Below are 22,424 nucleotides of genomic sequence, written 5' to 3'. Positions count from 1 at the left end.
TTCTGCATTTTACTTGCTCCACAAATTGTTGATTGATGTTGGTTCGTAGCATGTGTTAATTCCACTAAATGTTACTACTCCCTTTTAAAAAAAATAATAGTGGATCGAAGAGGATAAAAATTGGGACTGATATAATATGAAAATAGTAATTGTAAAAATATATGGTTTCATTATTTATGTAAAATATCTTAGTATGCCACTCATGAAGGGGGAAATATAGTAGTACTACAATACTTTCTCAATCTGGAAATTGAGACTGACTTCAAAATTTTGCTTGATTATTCATGATAACTAAAACAGTGCCCATAAAATTAAATGGTTATTTGGACCTCTGATCCGAAACATTTTATCCACCGAGGCTGTCTCATGATTTAGATACAAACGCATGTTCCAGTTAGGCGTATAAAGCGTTTGTTTGGCCAGAGTAGAAAACATTCCAAATTAAAATATCAAATCAATTTTTTTGATAATAATCAGAAAATAACCAACAGGCCCAATGTAGTTTCGCTTGGAGGGATTTGTCTTGAAATATATTGTTTTTTAAACCTAGCATACACACAAAAAACAGAAAATACACATACCTCATTTTTAGTGGCTACAAATGGAGGATTAAAAACAAAAAAACTACAGTTCAACTCAGAGAAGAGTAGGATCACGAGTCTAAACTCTCTTGGAGTTGATACTAGATCTGATATATGTGTTGGAAGTGAGATATGCGTTTGAGACTTAACATGTAATATTGATGTATTGTTTTCAGTTTTCCTCCGGTATTTTTTTTATTTATGATTTTTAATCTAAGATTAGTAACTCTTTTAAGGCAGGGGAGGGGGGTTTGGGTCCTCTTGATTCTCCAATGTACTGTCATATAAAGCTGTAAAATAAAAATGGCAGAAATTTGAAAAATAATGATCGAGCAACTAGAGTTTAACAAAATATGAAATTTGTGCGTTCAGAATAAATAATTTCATTTCCATGTAACTAAATTTTAGTCATGAAAAAACAATATTTTTTTCTCTGTTTTCACGAAGTGTTGACTAAACAAAATAGACACTTGCTTTCTTCATAGAAAGACTGAGCTTACAAGAATTTGAAATCATAACACATACATGTCTAACATGAAGTAGCGTACTGTCGTGTCCCTCAATCCATTAACTTTAGAAGGATAGGCTGTGTCAAAACGAACAATAAATTAATAGATTATTATGCTCCCATAATAATGATTGAAAGAAGTAACATATAAAGTAAACCCGAAAATGAAAATAAACCGAAAACACGACGAAATGCTTGGGATGAAATCCATGGCATTTTTATTTTCCTAATGTGGAACATAAACAAAATAACAGTAGGATTGTTCTATCTGTCTACTTACAGGGCATGACTGATATGCTCTTAGTCCCTGATGAAGTTCAGTAGGTGAGATTAAAAGCTTTACAGGACGGTATTCAACAGACAAACTATGTCCTCTATTGTCTGTGAAACATATTAATTCCCGGTCTATAAGATGTTCAAATGCCTGCATAAATAAAGTAAAAATACCACTGAATAAGCTTGGACAAATCACAGGAAATGTCACCATAACAATCATTTGCTATATGTTCACGTTAGGAGTAATGTATATTAAATTAAATCACTAAAGCAGGTATACGCACCCTTAAGCATACATTCCGTGCATAATAATCACTATTATGGAAGGAATCATGAATACTTTTATACTCTACAAAATAGGGCAAACACGTCAAGAATAATGTAATAAGAAGAGTGAAATTAAAGAATAGATGTTACCTTTCATCACAGAATGGAAATTGCACAAACTTTGCTCTTTAAGCTCCAACCTCTTCATGCAAACCAAAATGTAAAGTTCCAAAATTGAACAATCTGCTTGACCAAGTTGCAAATACAACCAAAAATCAATTAATTTCTCATGAAGAGGAAAGGGGGGGAATTGAGAATGAAGTTGTTTTTATTTCTGTTGGGTTTGCATGAACAGAAGGTTAGTAATTCCATACTTCTTATACATTCCAGTTTGGGCTGCCTATGGATATTTGAAAATGCTGTTTCAAAGTTCTCACGGGAAAGAAACCCAGTCTGCAAATCCATATGAGAAATTGCACAGAATCTGGAAAATCATCAAGTTCACTTATGTCTGGGAGGATAGTCTATTTGATATTCAAGAACTAACAAAGTGTTAAAAAATACTCACAGGAACCTCAGTAAATGTTTGACAGAGGAGTCAAAACTTAGATGTTTATTGAAGGTTTCTTTCAACCTTTTGTCTTCTAAAATTTTCTGTAATTTGTCAAGGATTCCTTTACTAGGTACAGAAGTGTGAATGTTCATTAATCAATTACTCATAGAAACACAAACATAGTAAATGCCAATAACTGAAAAGGTTTGTATAGATAGTCATTTTTTTTCCTTTCAAATTTCATTACGTTACATGTGAGTAAGAATATGAACACCTGGATAAACATGCAAAAATATATTTATTAGAGGTTAGCATCCAATTATTAAGCCTTCATTATTGCAGAATACAGCAAGAACGCAAACTCCACGTGGTTCATGACAAGAAAAAAGTATTTTGGGTGGCATTCCTGTTCATTCTGAAGTCTCACTAATAACCTAGATTCAGCATGAAGAACGCTCAGCGTAAAAGGATACTTGGACCTTGCTATTAAATTCAACAGCATATTCATGTGGAAAGCTTGAATCCGTCGGTAATGTCAGCACATGCGCCAGCAATCTACATAGCAAGAATAGAAAACAGTGTGTTTAACATCATATTCAGCATGAACCAGTCCAAAAGAAATTGTAATTTTTCTACCTTTGCGTGTCTTCCACTGAAGGTGGTAAGAAGATCAGCTTTCTATGTGAAAATCGAGAACGTACTCTTTTCTCCAACAGCTGATCTGCATCCTGTAAGGTGGATTATCTTGCTTTGTGAAAGATTTCTCATGATCTACAATCACTTTGTGATGACAGATTATTTTCTCACTATATATACAAGTGAAGCAAACAGAAAACTCCTAATTCAATAATGATAATCTGTCAATCAGAAAATAATATCAATTCCAAGGAATATTTTTTGTTTTCTTAATCACATATAGAAAGTCACATATGGTAATATTAATAACTTCTTGAAATTAATAAGAAAAAAGGGAATAACTGTAAGACACACACCAGCCGGCAACTAATGCCAAGTACAACAGCCTGTGATGTTATTGATTGCATTGCATCAAGCAAAGTATAAAGTAACCGTTGTTTACCCTGCAGAGAATCAGGATAGAGATAGTATCAAATGTAAATTATAGAAGTTGCACAAAAAAAAAATTAAACAAAAACAGGACAATGTGATATAGTAAGAAATGGTCATACTTTAACCCATAATTTATGCAATAAGGTTTTGAGAAATGGTCAAAGCAGAAAAGAAAATAGACCATTACCTGAGCAAAGAGGTCAAACTCATCCAGAATAAAAATTACTGTTTTATGTGCTAATCCACATTCCCTAGGAAACAAAGACAATAGATGCTTTAGAACTTCAAACCATTTATTTTAATCAATAAAAAGTTACCCACTTTAGCATGGCCACCATAAATTGGGAATTGTCATCAAATGATGCCTACAAAAGGTACACATCAAAATCAACAAACCATTGTTCCATAGTTGTAAAATGCATAGTATAAAATAATGCATAGTAAATCGCATTACCGTCTTTGAGAACAGCAATTCATGCTCCATGCACAACTGCCTAGCTATTTCCTGATTGATTATAAATTGTAAAAAAATGAGACATTACAAAATAACAGGCAATGCAACCTAAACCTACTAGTTTAACCCAGTCTCTGTAATAAGATTTATAAATTTTACAATATGCATAATGGATTCCTCGCTGCTCTATCATAAGAAGTAACTGGAGGTTCACTCCATTGCTTAGCTTGGTCCATCACCATTCAATTCCTTTGTAGATTAAGAAATTCATAACATGAGAAAGATTTATTCCTCTTGTTTGAACAGAAAATGAGAGAGAACATTGTCATAGTTACCAAAGGAGAATCTTTAAGCTCCCTAGCTAATTCATTGCTGAATATTACCTTTTGTTTAATTGTCCTTATAGAAAAACTGAGTAGTTAATCACTCAACTACACCTCAATCTCATCATCCAATGTTCCTTTATTATTTAGGAAATAGTGACAAGTTAATTTGAGTGGGAAATAAATGTGGGCGTTTGACATGACAAGCTTATAGCTTATTTTGTAGATTATATCTTATTGACCTTTTAAGTTATTAGCAAATGACAAATTTTGCCCCCAACCAATAAAAATAGTACAAGTGCTTTAAGTTATTTAGCAAATTTCAGCAAGTTGTAAGTTAGTTTTAACAAGCAACTCTAATTCAAACAGCTAGTTACACAACTGTAAACTTTCAACTTACAATCTCACATATTTCGATTAACTTCACAAGTATAACCTATAAGCTAGTTTTTCCAAACAGAGCCAATGACTAGTGCCTCCAGCAATGAGTCAACATAAAGAGCCTTAGAAAACATGTTAAGTTATAAAACAACTTATTGAATAAATAAAAAGTCAATGTAATGAGATTGCTGATTGAATTAGTGAAGGTAGGTTTTAGGAAGGAAAGGTAACCTTGAATGCAGAGATATCATCAAAATGTAAAAGCCCATTCAACCTAATCTGCACCAATTCATGAAAATATGACTCAAAAAGAGTTAATTGATGTGAGTAATATCCAAATTTCCCAATACAGTTGGTTTCCAATTCCTAATAATATAAAAAAAGACAAAACACTAAAAATAAGAAAAGAGTAGAACCATTGAAATGGAGTCTGGATATTCAAGGAACAAGTCTTGAATGACAAGGTCTAAAACCTCAGTCTTGCCAGAACCACGTGGACCAAGAAGGAGAATAGAATTGTTGCAAGCCTCCGTCACTGAACTTGATATCATGAATTTCAACTTGCTGAAATTGCTGTCAGGAGAATCATAGAGAGGTTTGAAGATGAATTTAGGGTCACAAATCCTAGTTCGGAGAAGATTCAGTGCCTTGGTTTTGTGATTCTCTTCCAACGTCCCCATTTTTCGGTGGAGAGAAACTGCAATGAAGGACAAGTATTTATTTAAATTTTGAAGAAAGAAAAGAAAGGACTATTTATTACAAGAGAATAATGTATTTACTCACATGTATGTTATTTTATATATTTTTAAAAATATTTTTATAGAAACATGATTTTATTGGTAGGAGAAAAGATTTATAAGACACTTACTACTACCCAATTGCAAAAGTAAAGTGTGGTGTGATTTTTAGAAGAAGTAAACTGCATCATATGTTCTCTACTTCTCTCAATTTGGTAAAATTTTCCAACTCATGGGCTAGGCCGATATGGGCTTGGAATTCGTTCTTTTCTCCCTTCCTTCAATGAGATTCTGTAGACATTTTTCTTTCTTTTTTAAATTCTTTCCTTTTATAAATACTTCTTCCTCAAATCGGATTAGCTTGGATGGGTTAACGCTTAGGTTTTAAATTTGTATATACCAATAATGTGATGATTGTTTTGTATTATTAATTATCTATCATTTATCTAATTTGAACTAATCAGTATATCTAAACCATTATATTTTCATAGAAATAATGACTAAAATATATATTAGATTTTTTTAATTTACTTTCTAGAGTAAGTGAATACTCCCTTCAAATTTATTAGCAATCTTGAATGAAATTGATTTACATATCAAATGAGTTAAATTCTAGTCAACCATTAATATATGATATAATTATTTTATGTATGTGTATGTTTTTTATATTAATTTACCAATATGATCATATCCTATGTATTAAAATTAAATATTTAAACAAATCAATTTTAAAGTTTAATATGTATGAAAGATCACCCAAGTCTAGAGACAATAGACTTGTGTTTAATATTGGAAAATATAATATTACCACTCACTTTACCCTCTTCAAAAACAAAACTAAATAAATTAATTACTATTAACTACGAAATTTAAAGTATATATGTCTATTGATATAACTAAGTGCATCACCTCAATTTATAGTTAAGTAACTAATCTTATTTAAAATACATGATTTATCCTTTCAATAATTTTGCTCTCAATCTTTTAGTCTATTTAAATAGAATATATTCCAATGTATATCATGTTTACGCAAGTGTATTGAATAAGAGATAAAATCGTATCGAATAGCAGAGAGTCGCGGAGGCATGGGAACCACTAGCGTTCCTATGAACATCGTTCCTCAATTGAAGCTTCATACCCGATTCGGGTTGCACCAAAACGACCACCCCTCTATACGGGTCAACAACTCCTCTACCTCCATAACTCCCAGGTTGACATTCCCTCTCTCAAGGAGGAGGAATAACAGATTCATTTGCTTAGCTATTGATGAAGACGACCTTAATAACACTGCAATTGGGGTTGGCTCAGCCCTTGAAGAAAGACCTGGTACCTACACCATAACCCACTTTCTCAATTTCATCATTTTTTTCATTGTAGTTTTTGTAATAAAAGAAATAGCAGTAGAATAGATGGGAACATGATAGTACAAAAAGATTTGGAGAAATTGAAAAAACATGATAGCACAGGATTGAAGATTCATTCAAGTGGTTTCTTTCTTACTTTTCTGGATTATGCTAAACGGCACGTAATTAAATGCATAGTCAATAAGTATTCCTTACATGAGAGTTTATTACCTTCCTATAAGTTCTTTTTAGCTTATAAGTTATAACTTAAGCTTTTGCGACAAGCTTATTGAAATAAGCTAACATATCGTATTGGAAAGTGTGTGCATGATAAGATAATCCCACGTAAGCTCTTCCAGCCTCCTAAATTTGCTAGTCATATGAACTTGTGGTGACAACAATTTTTTAAATGGATTTACATGTTGTTTTTCTTTTTACATTAAACTAATTTATTAGAGGGTGAGTCTTTGTGCAACAATATAGATGTTGTCTTATCACATGGAGGTCACGAGTTCAAATCCTAGAAACAACTTATGATCTCGTCGCTTGTGCGGTCAGGTTGCCTATATAACCTCTCTAGATCACACCGAGTGGGAGCCATGTGCACTCAGCCACATTTTATTACACTAATATTTATAACCTTGCCCATCTACTTACATATTGTTATATACAGAACACAGTGATTGATCTGGATAAAATGTAGAAATACAGGATGCCTTTATTGCATTACGTCTAATCTCTGTAAGGATGATGGAATTAGTTCCAACTGTAGTTAGCAATATCATTTTTTTTTGTACACTATTCAACATAATATCCAAGCGTGATTTCCTGTAAACAATGTGTTAATGTAGTTGCTTTTGAAATTATGCATTTATGCTATTTTATAATCTTTTCTCCCTAATGTAGAATGACGATCAACTGTAATAGTGGTTAACATTCTTACGCCATTTTTATATTTGATATACAGGTCTGCTTGATAGTACAACTGAAGAAACACTGGAAACTTTTAACCAAGATCGTAATGGAAGTCCTATCTATGATTTTCTTTATCCTAGTAAAGAGCTTCTTCCTGATGACCAAGAAATGAGCATATTTGATCATCTTGAAGAGCTGCGACAGAGAATCTTTGTATCCGTTCTAGCAGTTGGAGCAAGCATTATGGGATGCTTTGCATTTTCAAAAGAGCTTGTCATGATTCTTGAAGCTCCAGTTAAATCAGAGGGTGTAAGATTTCTTCAGCTAGGTCCTGGCGAATTTTTCTTCACAACTTTAAAGGTGAGATTCCGTACATCTATCTCAGGGGGTATTACTTCCTTCCATACACTGACTTGTGATATCATTTCATCTAAGGTCTTGCATTTATAGGAATGTACAAAGCAATCTTAATTCTTGTCTGTGCCTTATTACTAGCTCTCAGACAAAGTTTAATGCATATGATGACTGAAAGTTATGTGTTCTAAAAAAAGACCAATATTCAATTAGTGGTTTATAGCTACAAGACATATGAAAAGTTCCTTGAATAAAAAGCAAGGAGATGATGGAGAAAAGCTGCACACCCTAGCATACTCCGTTAATTGTTTTCTTCTATTTTTTAAGAAAAAACTGTTCTTACCTGATTAACAGGGAATAGAAAGTGCAGAAAATTATAAGACGTGTTATTCAGGATCCTCTCCGGTCTGGATTCCAATCTAAATTGAGATCAAAATCTATTATTAAAAGTATAAGAAGCAACCTTGTAGGAATTGATATTTTGTAATTTGGTACTGCAGGTGTCTGGTTACAGTGGCCTCCTCTTGGGAAGTCCTATTATCCTCTATGAGATTATAGCCTTTGTACTTCCAGGTTTAACCAAATCTGAAAGAAGGTTTCTAGGGCCAATTGTTTTAGGTTCATCAGTTCTTTTCTATGCTGGAATAACCTTCTCCTACTTAGTTCTGGTACCCGCAGCCTTGAACTTCTTTGTTAGTTATGCCGAAGGTGCTGTTGAATCATTATGGTCTATTGATCAATACTTTGAGTTTGTACTGGTTCTTTTGTTCAGTACAGGCTTGTCTTTCCAGGTAATTATTTCTTCTTGGTTTTATGTTTTATTCTTTTGTTCCTGATAGTAGTATACACTTTTAACATTTGGTTAGCAAACAGAAAAGAACGAATCTTTGGTTCCACTTAGTAGAACAAAAATGCCGTTTTTTCAATGCGTCAATCATAGAGCAGAAACCAAATGTTCTGTTTTGTTCCGTTCTAATATGTTTACCAAACATTAAATGCAGTTCTTTTTACCCTTCAGACTTAATAGTAGTAATATTGCAGGTACCTGTGATACAAGTTTTGTTGGGACAAGTTGGATTGGTCACTGGAGATCAAATGCTATCAGTTTGGAGGTATGTCGTGGTTGGTGCAGTAGTAGCTGCTGCTATAGTTACACCATCCACTGATCCACTCACTCAAGTTCTTCTAGCAGCACCCCTATTGGGTCTTTACCTAGGTGGTGCATGGGTGGTCAAGCTTACTGGAAGGTGAACTTAGTTTTCACATTTCTTAATATGTATAGTTTTGTACATTCATGAAACAATCCACGTGATACTATTTTTGCTTGTACCAGAGCTAGTATCATTCTTGTTTTTTGATCAAATATAATTCCATGACAATTCATCTTTAGAATTACATTTGATTCTCAGGTTTACATTTCGTAACAGGCTTTTTAAATTAGTATCCTGATTTTGTATAACAGATCCGAGAAAAATACAAATAATTAAATAAAACTTTTACAGATGAATCACATCCACATCATACACATGGTGAACATGACATTTTATAAGTGAAAAAAACGAGAGCCCTTGTTTTTTATAATAGTTATGTCAAATTTGAAATGAAAATGAGAGTTGAAAGTAAATTTTAATTATGAAAAAATTATTTGATATAAATTGTGATATGTAATACATTTTTTTGTTGCTTATTTGTTATGGTTATTTTTTAAGAACTTGAGTTCAAAACATTTTTTTATTTTTGGTCTTCTTGATAAACCGTAAATAATCTCATACGGAGACTTTAATTTTACATCAAATCTAATATGATCAATACAATCGACAAAATATTGTGCAAAATCATGTCTGAAGTATAATAATTAATATTATACGATAAACTCTAAATGCAGATAAAAATGTATAAGAAAAAAAATTGGGTCCATTAATTATATCCCATAGCCATTACTGCAACTTGCTCGGGGTAGGCTCTGACACACAATTGTTTTCAAGTGTAGCTGCTTCATAACAGCTTTAAGATTCTATTATATTTGTTTAAACTACTTAAACCAAATCTTCTACTGCAAATCTTCCCTGAAATACCCTTTCCCTTGCCTTACTTACCTGCAATCTCATACACTCAATAAATTATAACCTTTTGAATTAGCTTTACATGCTTAAAACTGTCCTGAATTTTAATAACAATGCAGTACTAAAAATGCTACTTTCCTTATTGACTGTAAAGATAATAACTTCTCTAAGTCTAACCTATTGAGTTCAAAAATTTATTTTGATAATAGTTATTGATGTAGTAGATATAATATCATGAAAGTAAAATAAGTAAAATTCTTGGACTTGGCCAAGTCTAGACCCACAAAGACTTGGATATGGAAAACAAACCTGTTTTTCCCAGTTTGTACCACTTGTTATGAGAGATAGCATAACTGTTTGGCAGAAGGCACCAATCACTATTCCAATCCAAAGGCCTTTTCCCCTCAACTCTATCCAGAAACCCAATATAGCAGCAATTGGAATTCCAACAACATAATAAGCTCCAAGGTTCACATATGCTCCTAAGTGCTGCCAACCTCTTCCTCTAGCAATACCTATCATGAACAAGTATTGAATTTTATTGCATAGATCAGACCACATTGCATAAGAAAAAAACGTTTTCTGCATTGAATAATATGAGGGTGAAGAAAGAACCAACCTGAGAGAGTGCCATGTAAGGTGTCCAATATGACAGACAGACATAATAGTGGAACCATATCTGTTACATAATCCAACACATCCTGATCATTGCTAAAAGCATAACCTAGAACGTTGCGGCAAGCAAAAAGGATTGAGCTCACCAAAAGAGCCTCTGAAACTGCAAGAGCCATTGCAGCAAAAACAGATACTCGCGCTGCTTGTGGACTTCCACCTCCTAATGAATTTGATACTCTAGTGCTACATAAACCACCCAAAAGAGACATAAATCATAAGATAAATGATTAAGTATTACGACTTGTAAGGAGTAACATTATATTTTCATGAAGGTTGTGACTAAACCTTGCTGCTGAACCAATTGATTCTGGTAGCGTATAGATTGTTGAGATGGTTGATAAACTGATCAGAAAATTAAAACAAATAAAAAACTAGCACCATATTGGAGATCAATATTTGACTATGAGTATCAATTTCCAAACATGCTTAAAAAAACACTATCATTTTAATAGTTTAACAAAAGTCCTACCATATGGATAAGACTGAAGTTTCAAGCTCTGGATTTGGTAGAAGACCAGAAAGCAAGGTAAGCAGTTCAAATGACCACCATTCAAGGCTGCAATGATCAAATATGTAAGATACAAACCATGGTTAAACAATGAGGAAGCGCACATAACATAAAAAGATCGATGTAAGACGAAGGAAGTTACCAAATCATTCCTGCTGAAGGAATAGCATAGCGGAAGAATTCTCCAATCCCATAGAATATCTCCATTGAAATAGGAGTCCGAATCCTTTCAGAGTCAGTTGAGAACATATATAATCCAAGTAAAATCACATTTAACCAATATGAAGCACCAATAGAAAATGCTGCTCCTATGCTACCTAGTCCAGATTTGAAAACCAATAGCCAACAAAAAGCTATATGGAAGAAAAGACTAACAGTAGAACTTATAACAAGGGGTCTGATCAAACTTTGCATCAGAAAGAATCGAACCAAAGCTTGAAGTATTGCATAAGCAAAGAGAGCAGGAATCATGCACCCAGCGAAATTTCCAGCTTCTTGTGAAATCAGAGGGTCTTGACCAAGTAAAGTGAGGAGCTTCTCCAAATTGAACAACAAAAGAGATATAGGAAAACAAGCTAAAATAAGAGAGACAACCCCAGTGTAAATTTGAACCCCAAATTTTTTATATTGATGTGCTCCATAGGCTTGTCCACATAGAGTTTCTAGTGCACATGACATTCCGAACTGTTTGATATATACAAAATATAAAATGTAATTAATTCTCAAATAAAAGTCACAACAATAACCTAGTACAACATGTTTGGATTTGATTATGTTGATGGAAATAATTGTTTGTTTCCTTTCAAAAACTCTCATAGTAAGATTTTGATTCTAAGCTATTTTCAATATAAAATAAACTAATCTAAAGAGACAATGTACTAACTCTTGAAAATTTAACACTTACAAGAAGACTAAAGCCAGAGACAGCACAAAGAGAGATAGCAATAGCTGTGCCAGATAAAGCAAGTTTACCCAAATGACCCACCATCATCAATGAGATAATTTGTAGAAAATACTCTGACAAATTAACAGTTATCATAGGTGCTGATAGATAACAAACATCTTTCACTTCTTGAACAAATACACTCCATGTTATTATACCTGAACATGGTTCATCCTCTCCCTCTCTATCTTTCTCTATTAGACTAACCTTTTCCATATCAACTTGCTCTATGCTTCAATATCAATCAATCACAGATTTTATAATAATATTGGTAGAGTTCACTTACGTGATCATTTTTTATTTGAATTGGAACAGTGTCACTCTCTTGATCAAGAAGAGTTTTTGTCAGCTATATGCCTACATCTACTTCTAGGGTGTTTTTTTTGTTTCCTACATATATCATCGCACTAAAAACAAATCTTATCTGAACCGGGAACATCTACTAGGGTGTTGTTTGAAAAGAAGTGTAGATGAACTTCTCTTCATGTCCCCACTTATTTATTTTGTATTTATGAATTTCTGAAAAAATAATCATACAGAATAAAACAAAACCATTATTGGATTCAAGATAAAGGGATACAACTGAAAATGTAACACACTGCATCAAATGAAACATTCACTGAACAATAAGGCATTCATCTAATCACATAAGGCTCCACTAGATCTTAAGATGATCAAACAGTTTTATTACTCTGAGTAACAATTATTAGAAGGACAAACAATTAATTCCAAAAAGATTGATCTGATACCATTGGTATTACTGACAAATAAAACATCCACCAACTAAACTACAGCCAGTTCTGTAATCGAGATGAACCTTTTTTTTTCTATTCCATTTCCCTTTCTCTCTCCAATTTTCTCCCTTTAATCTCTCCGTTGGAACAGACTGCTGCAACAGAAACCAAAACCAAAACCTTAAGACATTAAGTCTATGGGTCTATCCACTTGTATGCTTTTTAAATCATCCATTTTTTCTTCTATTTTTGCTCAATGTTAGACTTTTTCATTTACACTTGGATACCAAACACTCTCCTCTTCACTTTTCTCATTCCCCTTCTATGTTTCACTCCTTCTTTTTCTTCCGATCCTTGACGATGATAAAAACAGGGGTACCATCTAGAACCCAATTCAGATTTTGATTATTCAATATTTTTGTAATTGTGGTTTCCAATTTTGGACTCATTTCATTAGACAAATTTTGATCTTTCAATATTTTCCTAACTGGGGCTTCTGTTTCTCACCAAGAACAGAGCGCATCAACAAGATCGCACGAGGAAGGAGGGAGAAATATGTTCATCACCGCGAAAGAAAGAGAAAATGGGGTTTACTTAGAATCCAGTGCCTATTCACGTTGGTGCTACAATTATGCAAGATAATTGCACAATGATATGACTTGTATTTACCATGAACCTTAGATTATATAAAGAATCAAATGATTTGTTAATTGTATTATATTACTGTGTACAGCAAAGTAAAGCATTAAAGAAAATAATAGTGTAGTGCAAAAAGCTGTTGAAATCGGGTGAAGAAGCTAATTTGATTTGATTATGTGTAACAAATACAACCATGTTATCTTGGTGGACAGTGTAAATGAACGACGCTACTTCAATTTTTAGGAACAATTATCAATCAAAGTCAACAATAAACATATCAATTAAAACTAAAAAGAGTGGTATGTCACTTGCAATTTTGGTTTCTATAATTTGAACCATGTGCGATTTTGTCACCATAGTTTTTTTGGCAATCAAGTTCCTCTATGTTTAAAATTTAGCAATTTTGGTCCTTGTATTATTTTTTGTTTAGGAAGTGTTGATTTAATCAACTTAAAGCTTTCACTTTGGTTTATGATAGCTAGAAATTTAGTTAAATTTTGAAAGATTTTGTTGGATGTGATATACGAAATGGATTTTTCTCCAATATTAAGAATGTGAGAGGGGACAGTTTTTTTAAATTATTAATTTATAAAAAATAAAAATATAAACCATTAAATTTTTGTTATTGTCATATATCATAATCATATATATGTATTGTCCTATCCAGTAATTGAGAGGAGCCTAACTCTTGAGATACATGTGAGAGGGTGACTTTGGGATTTTTTATATTTTTTTGATGATTTTTGATGTTTTGATTGCTAGTGTTAAACGAAACAATGTCCAAAACAATTTAGTTGATTCAATTCCCTTTAGATAGGAAGTGGAGAGTGAGAATTTGAGAGTTAAGTATGAGGAAAATGATTAAGAGACTTAATTGTAAAAATAAAAAAACGAGGATTCAAACTAAATTCACTCATTATCTACAACAAAGAGAGACTGAAAGGACAATTAATCCAATAATTCTTCAATAAAATAACATTGACTCAATCATTCTTATTCTTTTAAAGCTACAATATGGTACTTTTGGTGCATGAATTCTAGGTGACTAGGATCTCGCGTTATACAAGTCACCAACAGCGTGATAAAAAACTATGTACCACTAACCTTAATCAGATAGAAGAAGATTTATGCTCATAGTTAACAAAACAAAAATCCATTAAGCTTGAGGTCAAAACTTGCAAAAATGGGAATTCGGTAACAATCCTCACCCTCTGAGAATTGTCCACATCTTTAGAAAATTGGCCTTAAGTCATTGGCTTCTCATACCAGTCTATTGTCTGCTGAAGATTCATCCTCTAATAACCTATTCCTTGCTTTGTTTGCCTGCATTAGTAAGATCACACAATTGAAATATGATGTCTACTATATAAAGGGATACATTAAAAGTGTTAGCTAGAGACTGTGACAGAGTATGAAATAAGGGATGTTATTTGGAAGATCTAGTAGTTAGGACATTTTATTATCATTTAAAGCCTCACAACCAAGCCTAGTAAATGTAAAGTTTGGGGTTTTAATACAATGGTTAGAGGGCATACCTGTTGTTCCCAATTTATTCCACTTGTTATGATAGACAATAGAAGAGTTTGAACAAAAGAACCAACTTGTATACCAATCCAAAGCCCTTTTCCTCTCAATTTAAACCAAAATGCCAATGTGGCTGCAGCTGGAATCCCAAAGAGGTAGAAAGCCCCTAGATTCACATAAACACCTAAGTGCTGCCATCCACAACCTCTAGCAATGCCTGAACCAAACAATAGTAAAAAACTGAGTCAAACTATGCTTTTCTTCTATATAAAACTTACTACAAAAAAGTGAATTTTACCTGTGAGAACACCTTGTATGCTGTCCAGTATAACAGATATACAAACCAGAGGAGCCATGAGAGTGACATAATCAATAACTTCTTTCTCATTGCTGAAAACATAACCAAAAATATGGCGACAACCAAAGAGTGTTGCGCTCACTACACATGTCTCCAAGACTGCAAGAGACATTGCAGCCAACACAGCAATACGGGCGGTTTGTGGATTCCCAGCTCCTAATTCATTTGAAACCCTTGTGCTAAAATCAGATAGAAGAAAATATAATTAGTTAACATATACAATCAAAGGTAGCTATATAGTGACATCTAAGATATACAGAATGAGTGAGTTTATGATCTAACCTTGCTGCAGCACCAATTCCAAAGGGAATAGTATAGAGAGTTGAAATGGTGTTGAGGCTTGAAAAATGACAAGAAATTAGTAAAATTACATTAACATTGGGGAAAAAAAATTAAAATGTAAGTGGCATACCAAACAGATAGAACTGAAGTTTCAAGTTGTGGATTTGGTAACAGCCCAGACAGCAAAACAAGCAGCTCAAATGACCACCATTCAAGGCTAAAGTCATCCACATGCACAAAATATATTATAGTCAAGTTTTGCAAAACAATAACATATAGTACAGAATATATGCAATTTCAGTTGAACAGAAAGATATATCACCAAATCATTAGTGCAGAAGGTACGGCGAAGCGAAAGAACTCCCAGATCCCATGGAACAGCTCCGTAGAAATTGGAGCGCGAGTTTTCTCACATGTAGATGAGTATCTCATGTATAATCCAAGAAAAATCACATTGGACCAGTTTGAAATGCCAAGTGCTAATGCTCCACCAACATTATGCAGTCTAGTCTTGTATACTAAAGCCCAACAAAGAGGTATATGGATACAAAGAGCCACACAAGAACTTATGAGCATGGGAAAGAGCAGGCTCTGCATTTGGAAATATCGAACTAACGGCTGCATAATTGCATATGCAAAAAGTGCTGGAATAAGCCAAATTATGAATTTCCCTGATTCATGTGCAATTAGAGGGTCCTGGCCTATGAAAACTAATATCCTTTCCATGTTGATCCAAAGTAAAGACAGGACAAAAGAAACCAATATAAGAGACAATATAGCAGTGTAAGTTTGCGTTCCAATTTTTTTATATTGCTTTGCTCCAAAAGCCTGTCCACAAATAGTTTCCAATCCACTAGCCATTCCCATCTGTTAAAATGTCCAAATTATCGTTGATCTTAGTTACTTGGTAAACAAAATAATGATAGTTTTGATCAGGCTAATATGTTAAAAATAGTTGATAAAATATCAGCTGATCATTATAAATACAAACATTTATTTATGTACATTCCTTTTAGCATCAGTACACCAATATTATAGTTGTAGTTAGATAATTAAAAGCACACCATATATTTGGATAGTCTGGCAAGAGATTCAGAAACACTACCCTACAAGTTAAGATTTCATTTCATGATATATATGAGAAGGTAGCACCCAGAGCATTTTTGTTTTGTTTTATTTTGATATTTGGATTATGAATCTTAAAATTGGATGCATGTTTCTGGTTTATAAAATGACACTGAATGAATTTACTTAATGTATATGCATACAAGAATAAGTCCCTACTAGAATGCATTGAAAACAGTAGCAGAATGTTCATAAATGAAACAGCATATTTTCCTTGGCTACTACAGTTTCCTGCCATATGTACTTATGTAGTACTTCCAACGCACTTTCATTTTTCTTTTGTCCCCTCAGTGTAGTGAACATTATAAAAGGAAGACTCAGTACTATTTATAAGATTTTACATAGGAATAATAGTTATTTTAAAAATATATATATAACATTAAAATCTTTTCATCATTTAATGTCGACCATTAATTAATAATCTTAATGACAAAAACAAATCATTCAATTCCTAAAACCTATAACCGGTGGACCACCAAGATGGTTAAATTCAATGAATGAATCTGTCCAAAATACAATAATAGATTAATAGTATAATAATGAACTGAAGAGCAAAAGAGGCATGAAAAGGAAGGTCTCCTGATAAAGACAGGTTAAAGCAATGTTTGGTGCATGAATAAAATCGAAAGGAAATGCTTTGGCTTTTTAGAGAAAAAAGAGGGGACAAAGTGCAGACATAAAAGTAAATAATAACAAAAACACTAATTTAGATTAGAGAGCTTCCTAGGAGTTTCTCCAACAAATGACTTTTCCATTATGTCTCCACTCTCCACCACTGTAAGATTAATCTGACACTTACGATAATAAAAAACCCAATAAAAAAAAAGATGGTCACTAGATGCATCACACAGTTAAGATATTAGAACCCAAAAAATTAATACTATTTCATTTTTATTGTAAAAAAATAATAATTTTGTTTTGGAAAATAAGATCTCACCCCTGACCCTAATATACCTTCACAATAACAACCCAATCCCCATTGTATCGGAGGGTTCCCAACAGCCATGACCACACACAACCTCCTCTGATTCCTCAACCACCACACCGCCGTCTCCGTCCACCGTGACGGAGAAGGAATAATTGACCTCAGGTGTCGACCAGAGGAGGAAAATATGTTTATTTCTTTGTTTAATCATAAGCAGGCTGTTTTTTCTTCACATGGAAATAAGAGTATATATATATATGTGTGTGTGTGTGTTTGTGATCTGAGAAATAAACTGAAAAGAATGTTAGTGAGAATATAATCTTACAATAAGACTGAAACCAGTGACGGAAGAAAGAGAGATGGCTAAGGCGGCGCTAGAGAGATAAAGTTCACCAAGGTGACCAACCATCATGGTTGACACAACCTGCAATAAATATTGAGAAGAAATCACAACCACCATAGGCCCTGCCACAACACAAATCCTCTTCATTTCTTCACTGAAACCATTCCATGTAACTTTATTCTTCTGCTCAACATCATCGTACCTCTCTGTTTTCTGCTCTACCTCTTTTGGAATTAGACTCTCTTCCATGTGTTCTTCTAACTATGAGAGCTTTATTCGACGGATAGAAATTTGTATAACACAGCTTCTGTTGGAGCCAATACAATATTATATATATAGATATGATAATGCAAGACCGTGAACCACGGGACAAAGATAATGACTCTTAAGTCTAAGACGAAGAAAGGCAGCACACGGCTCCTTTCTGGTCACTTAATCTAATCTAAGTATCTAACAGTATACTTATTCTTTATTTTAAAGAAAGGGTGATCAAATCACATGCCAACATCATATATGTATTCTATAATTTTTCAAGGTATATATGTATGACCCAATTTCATGGTTCGATCTATCAATTAAAATTATCATATAAATAAAATTAATAATTTATATTATTTATTAAAATTTGATTGGTTCAGAATAAAGAATTAAAATAGGTTTTGAGATAAATAATATGAGTTCATAATTTTGATTATGTTTATTTTTCTAACAAATTTAGGTGAATTATCAGTTTCTTTAATTTATTATCTTTTTTACATTTGAAATTGATAAAAAATATTATTTATATATTTATCCGTTTTTCATTTTCTAACTTTCTAGTGTACAACAGCTCATCATTCTATGTGTAGTAGGATATGAATATTTTCTCATAAGAGTTATAATTTGTTTCACAAGAGTTTAGGAACAATAATGTTTTATTTGGTTGATAAGAGAAAATAGGAAGAGAGAAAGAGGTAAGAAAGAAAGAGGTGAGAAAGAGAAAGAGAAGAAATAGAATAGATTTTTATGATGTTTGGTATAAGAGAATAATGAGAGAAAATGAATAAAGAGATATTTTATTCTCTTTCTCTTTTGTTTGGTTGAATAGAAAATGAGAAGATAAAGATGATATTATGATTCAAATGACGAAAATGTCCCTAAAATAAAGAGAAGAGAGATAAACTTATTGTTTTATTATTAATTAAAAATAAATGTTATAATTTTAAATTATATATGTTATTATAATATCAATTAACTTTTTTTTAATTGATAGTTTTTATATTAAAAAAAACCTAGGTATATTAGTACTATTTAAAACTAATAAATAGAGAAAATAAACAAAATTGAATGACATTTTTGAGATTTCAACAAAAAAAATTCATTCTCTCTTCCCTTTCTCTCCAAAGTTAGAGAGAATTCATTTGTGGTAGGTCTCACCCACTTTTTCTTCTCTTCCCTCTTTTTCTCTTCTCATCTAAAGGAGAGAAAGATTCACTTTCTCTTCATTCTCTCTCTCACCCTTTTCTCTCCGCTCTATTTCACCTCAAACAAATAGAGGCTAAAGGATTAAATGATGTAAGATACACCTAAACTTATAAATAAAATCATATCAATGAAGGTCAGCAAAAAAACATATCAATCAAAACTAGAAAAAGCCAAATGTCACTTGCAAATTTGGTTTTTATAATGTGAACCACGTGCGATTTTTCACCAGTTTTTTTTTTTTTTGCCAATCAAGTTCCTCTATGTATAAAATTTAGCAATTTTGGCCCTGATATTATTTTTTTTGTTCACCTAATGTTAATTTCAACCAATCTAAATCTTAAAACTTTCATTTTCTACCAAAATATTTGAGGGTTTATGATAAATTTAGGATATGAAATACTTTTAAAACTTCATAAGCTAGGAGTTTAGTTAAATTTTTAAAGATTTTGTTGGATGTGAGATGCCTGTTTGAAGAGAGTGTGACTTTGGCATTTTTTATAATTTTTAATGTCTTGATTGACCGGTGTTAAGCAAACAATGTCTAAAACAATTAGCTGATTCAATTATTTTACGGTTAGTTTTGGAGTTGAATTTTAGAGGGGAATAAGAGAAAATGAAGACTTAAACAAATGTATTTCATTGCTCCCAAGTCTTCTCTTTTTATCATTTCCCCTCCAAAATTTAACTTCCAAACTAACCCTTACGCTTTGTTTGGAAGTTATGAGGAAAAGGGAAAAAGAGGAATCAAAAGATTAGAAGGGAGAGGAAGGGAAAGGAAAATGAAGAAAATCTTTTCCATTGTTTGTGAATATAAAATTTAGATGAAAGAGGACAAACTAATGATAATATAAGAATATTTTTTCCTTTAAAAATATAATTAACAATGAGAAATAGACAATAATATAATTATATAGTATTAATAAAAATATAGTTAGTTTGACATTTTATATCAAAAAACCCTAAATTAGGGACTTTAAAAATAGACATATGAAGTGTTTTAGAAATTATGCAAAACCTTCTCCTCTCATTCATTCGATTCCCAAACAAGGGAAAGACTTTCCAAAGTCATCTCTTCCTTTTCTTTCCCCTCCAAAATATCACTCCCAAACAAATCCTTAAAACATGAACTAAAAAGTGGGAATTTGAGAGTTCCCTTAAAGTATGAAGTAGAATGTAAGAATTGGAGAGTTAAATATATAGCCCAACGAATGAGAGACTTAATATTAAAAATAAAAAAAACTAGGAATTAAACTAAATTCAATGGGGAAAGGATTGAAAAATTACAATTTATTAACTATATAATAAAAAAAACTCAATTTCTCCCCTCCTAAAATGTTACTATTATGTATATTCTTACACTCCTTATTTTTTATATTTTACTAAATAATATATAAAAACTTTTTCAAAGCACGTGTCATCTCCTCTGTACTTTTTTCTCCTAGAAAGTTTTATATTACTACTATGTACATTCACATATCACATCCTTAGTTTTTATATATTTTAATAATTTAACTTTAATGAGTGATTAGCTAATCATTGAACAATAAATAAGATTTAAGTCTTTTTTTCACATCCAAACTATTTCTCCTTCTTAATTCTTCATCTCTCCCATACTTCTTCATTTCTCACACATAGGTGTAAGTGTGTAACTTCATATAAACCAATAAACCTTGTGATCCCACTTTTAGTAACAAATCCTTAATATAATCTCATCATCTTTCCTTATGTAGTTGTTTAATTTAAATTAAAAACTATATAGTTTCATCTCATTCAATATTTATATTAATCTATCTATATTGTTTAAAGTTTAGTATTACTCTAATAATTAGTTTATTTTTCACTTCATCAAAGCTTTGTGATACTTTTCCTATTAAATTTTAATATCATAGTTTAGATTCTTTGATTTTAATTTTCCCTATTATAATTAAAAAATCAAATTCGAAATTGAAATTTTTTATAACTTTTAAATATATTTTTAATAAAAAAGACTCATATCATAATTTAATTTCTCTATTTCATTAAAAAAATCATATAAAAAATTGAAAAAAATCATTTTAATTTTTCCAACTTTTAAAATATTTATTTTAAAAAATCACATAATATCATATTTCAGTTTTATATTTTTATTAGAAAATTCAAATTTAAAATTGTCATTTAATTTTCTCATGTGTTTGAATAAGCAAATACACATGTAACTATGTATTCTTAATAATGTAAATGTACGGGTAACATGTATGTTTTAATATGTGTTTTCTTAATAATGAGAATGTACGAGTAACATATGTGTTTTTAACCATATGAATGCATGAATAACATGTATGTTTTTTACTATGTAAATGAACGAATAATATGTGTGTTCTTAATCATATGAGTGAATATGTAACATATGTTCTTGATGCTGCGGAAAAAAATAATGTCACGTGCGAATGTAGAAGTAGCTTGTTAATTAGTGTAATAATTCATTTAATAAAAATCTAGTCAATCATTCTTATCCTTAGAAGTTAAAAGCTACAATATGGTACTTTGGGTGCATGAATTCTGTAGGTGGACTAGAATGCATCGCAATATATAAGTCACCACAAGTGTGATGACAAATATGTTCTAACACATGGTCACTTTAACATAGTTCATTCTCTATATAGAATAGTCATGAAAAAAAACCATGTACCACTAATCTTTATCAGATAGAAGAAGATTTATGCTCATGGTTAACCCAAAAAAACAAATAATCCATTAAGCTTTAGCTCCAAACTTGCAAAAATGGGAATAAGCTCACAATCCTCATCATCTGAGAATTGTCCACATCTTTAGAAAATTGGCCTCAAGTCATTGGCTTCTCTTATCGATCGGTCTATTGTCTGCTGAAGATTCATCCTCTAATAACCTATTCCTTGCTTTGATTGCCTGCATTAGTAAGATCACACAATTGAAATATGATGTCTACTATCTAAAGGGATACCATCTTCAACAACAACAACAACATTAAATCAAGTAATTTTAAATTTTATTTTTGCTTAAAAAGTGTTATAGACTGTGACACAAAGTATGAAATAAGCCATGTTATTTTGAAGATCCAGTAGT

At 31.9% G+C, this 22,424-nt stretch overlaps 4 protein-coding genes across 6 annotated transcripts; 1 reads left to right on the top strand and 3 right to left on the bottom strand.

Moving 5' to 3' along the window:
* LOC109335089 (origin of replication complex subunit 4) lies at positions 782 to 5,159 on the bottom strand. Of its 2 annotated transcripts, XM_019571156.1 has the most exons (15): positions 4,828 to 5,159; positions 4,643 to 4,690; positions 3,708 to 3,758; positions 3,575 to 3,618; positions 3,441 to 3,504; positions 3,178 to 3,264; positions 2,822 to 2,913; positions 2,659 to 2,740; positions 2,201 to 2,286; positions 2,007 to 2,116; positions 1,783 to 1,875; positions 1,650 to 1,714; positions 1,370 to 1,513; positions 1,100 to 1,167; positions 782 to 871 (listed from the first exon to the last, which is right to left on the bottom strand). In XM_019571156.1, the coding sequence occupies exons 1-14, from the start codon at positions 5,089 to 5,091 to the stop codon at positions 1,141 to 1,143; spliced, it is 1,257 nt and encodes a 418-aa protein (XP_019426701.1). In that variant the 5' UTR covers positions 5,092 to 5,159; the 3' UTR covers positions 782 to 871; positions 1,100 to 1,140. The 2 variants fall into 2 exon arrangements, with proteins under 2 accessions (XP_019426701.1, XP_019426700.1); XM_019571155.1 differs by lacking the exon at positions 782 to 871 and having other exon boundaries at positions 956 to 1,167; positions 4,828 to 5,158.
* Positions 6,181 to 9,155, top strand: LOC109336713 (sec-independent protein translocase protein TATC, chloroplastic-like). 2 transcript variants are annotated; one of them, XM_019573472.1, is made up of 5 exons: positions 6,181 to 6,333; positions 6,367 to 6,474; positions 7,459 to 7,766; positions 8,261 to 8,551; positions 8,802 to 9,155. In XM_019573472.1, the coding sequence occupies exons 1-5, from the start codon at positions 6,234 to 6,236 to the stop codon at positions 9,009 to 9,011; spliced, it is 1,017 nt and encodes a 338-aa protein (XP_019429017.1). In that variant the 5' UTR covers positions 6,181 to 6,233; the 3' UTR covers positions 9,012 to 9,155. The 2 variants fall into 2 exon arrangements, with proteins under 2 accessions (XP_019429017.1, XP_019429016.1); XM_019573471.1 differs by having other exon boundaries at positions 6,181 to 6,474.
* On the bottom strand, positions 9,651 to 12,290 carry LOC109336580 (protein DETOXIFICATION 14-like). The gene is made up of 7 exons (XM_019573258.1): positions 11,911 to 12,290; positions 11,149 to 11,690; positions 10,968 to 11,054; positions 10,784 to 10,840; positions 10,443 to 10,681; positions 10,133 to 10,338; positions 9,651 to 9,856 (listed from the first exon to the last, which is right to left on the bottom strand). Exons 1-7 carry the CDS (start codon positions 12,163 to 12,165, stop codon positions 9,797 to 9,799), a joined length of 1,446 nt encoding a protein of 481 aa, XP_019428803.1. The 5' UTR covers positions 12,166 to 12,290; the 3' UTR covers positions 9,651 to 9,796.
* LOC109336578 (protein DETOXIFICATION 12-like) lies at positions 14,488 to 18,185 on the bottom strand. Its single transcript, XM_019573257.1, has 7 exons — positions 17,862 to 18,185; positions 15,809 to 16,353; positions 15,617 to 15,703; positions 15,487 to 15,543; positions 15,145 to 15,383; positions 14,858 to 15,063; positions 14,488 to 14,645 (listed from the first exon to the last, which is right to left on the bottom strand). The coding sequence occupies exons 1-7, from the start codon at positions 18,126 to 18,128 to the stop codon at positions 14,583 to 14,585; spliced, it is 1,464 nt and encodes a 487-aa protein (XP_019428802.1). The 5' UTR covers positions 18,129 to 18,185; the 3' UTR covers positions 14,488 to 14,582.

Source organism: Lupinus angustifolius, chromosome LG20, assembly GCF_001865875.1.
Source record: "Lupinus angustifolius cultivar Tanjil chromosome LG20, LupAngTanjil_v1.0, whole genome shotgun sequence".
Taxonomy (NCBI): domain Eukaryota; kingdom Viridiplantae; phylum Streptophyta; class Magnoliopsida; order Fabales; family Fabaceae; genus Lupinus; species Lupinus angustifolius.
This window is presented reverse-complemented; position numbering and strand designations above follow the sequence as displayed.

What these genes read in the sequence shown, in the direction of transcription:
- LOC109335089 (XM_019571156.1), bottom strand. Translation starts at nt 5,091, where the DNA reads ATGGGGACGTTGGAAGAGAATCACAAAACCAAGGCACTGAATCTTCTC. An exon ending in AATTTAATAGCAAGGTCCAA is followed by an intron (nt 2,287 to 2,658) that starts GTATCCTTTTAC and finishes GACAAATTACAG; the next exon opens with AAAATTTTAGAAGACAAAAG. An exon ending in CAAACTGGAATGTATAAGAA is followed by an intron (nt 1,876 to 2,006) that starts GTATGGAATTAC and finishes TTGGTCAAGCAG; the next exon opens with ATTGTTCAATTTTGGAACTT.
- LOC109336713 (XM_019573471.1), top strand. Translation starts at nt 6,234, where the DNA reads ATGGGAACCACTAGCGTTCCTATGAACATCGTTCCTCAATTGAAGCTT. An exon ending in AGCCCTTGAAGAAAGACCTG is followed by an intron (nt 6,475 to 7,458) that starts GTACCTACACCA and finishes TTTGATATACAG; the next exon opens with GTCTGCTTGATAGTACAACT. An exon ending in GTACAGGCTTGTCTTTCCAG is followed by an intron (nt 8,552 to 8,801) that starts GTAATTATTTCT and finishes GTAATATTGCAG; the next exon opens with GTACCTGTGATACAAGTTTT.
- LOC109336580 (XM_019573258.1), bottom strand. Translation starts at nt 12,165, where the DNA reads ATGGAAAAGGTTAGTCTAATAGAGAAAGATAGAGAGGGAGAGGATGAA. An exon ending in CCTTCAGCAGGAATGATTTG is followed by an intron (nt 11,055 to 11,148) that starts GTAACTTCCTTC and finishes TGATCATTGCAG; the next exon opens with CCTTGAATGGTGGTCATTTG. An exon ending in CTTACATGGCACTCTCTCAG is followed by an intron (nt 10,339 to 10,442) that starts GTTGGTTCTTTC and finishes TGTTCATGATAG; the next exon opens with GTATTGCTAGAGGAAGAGGT.
- LOC109336578 (XM_019573257.1), bottom strand. Translation starts at nt 18,128, where the DNA reads ATGGAAGAGAGTCTAATTCCAAAAGAGGTAGAGCAGAAAACAGAGAGG. An exon ending in GGAATTGGTGCTGCAGCAAG is followed by an intron (nt 15,384 to 15,486) that starts GTTAGATCATAA and finishes ATCTGATTTTAG; the next exon opens with CACAAGGGTTTCAAATGAAT. An exon ending in CATACAAGGTGTTCTCACAG is followed by an intron (nt 15,064 to 15,144) that starts GTAAAATTCACT and finishes TGTTTGGTTCAG; the next exon opens with GCATTGCTAGAGGTTGTGGA.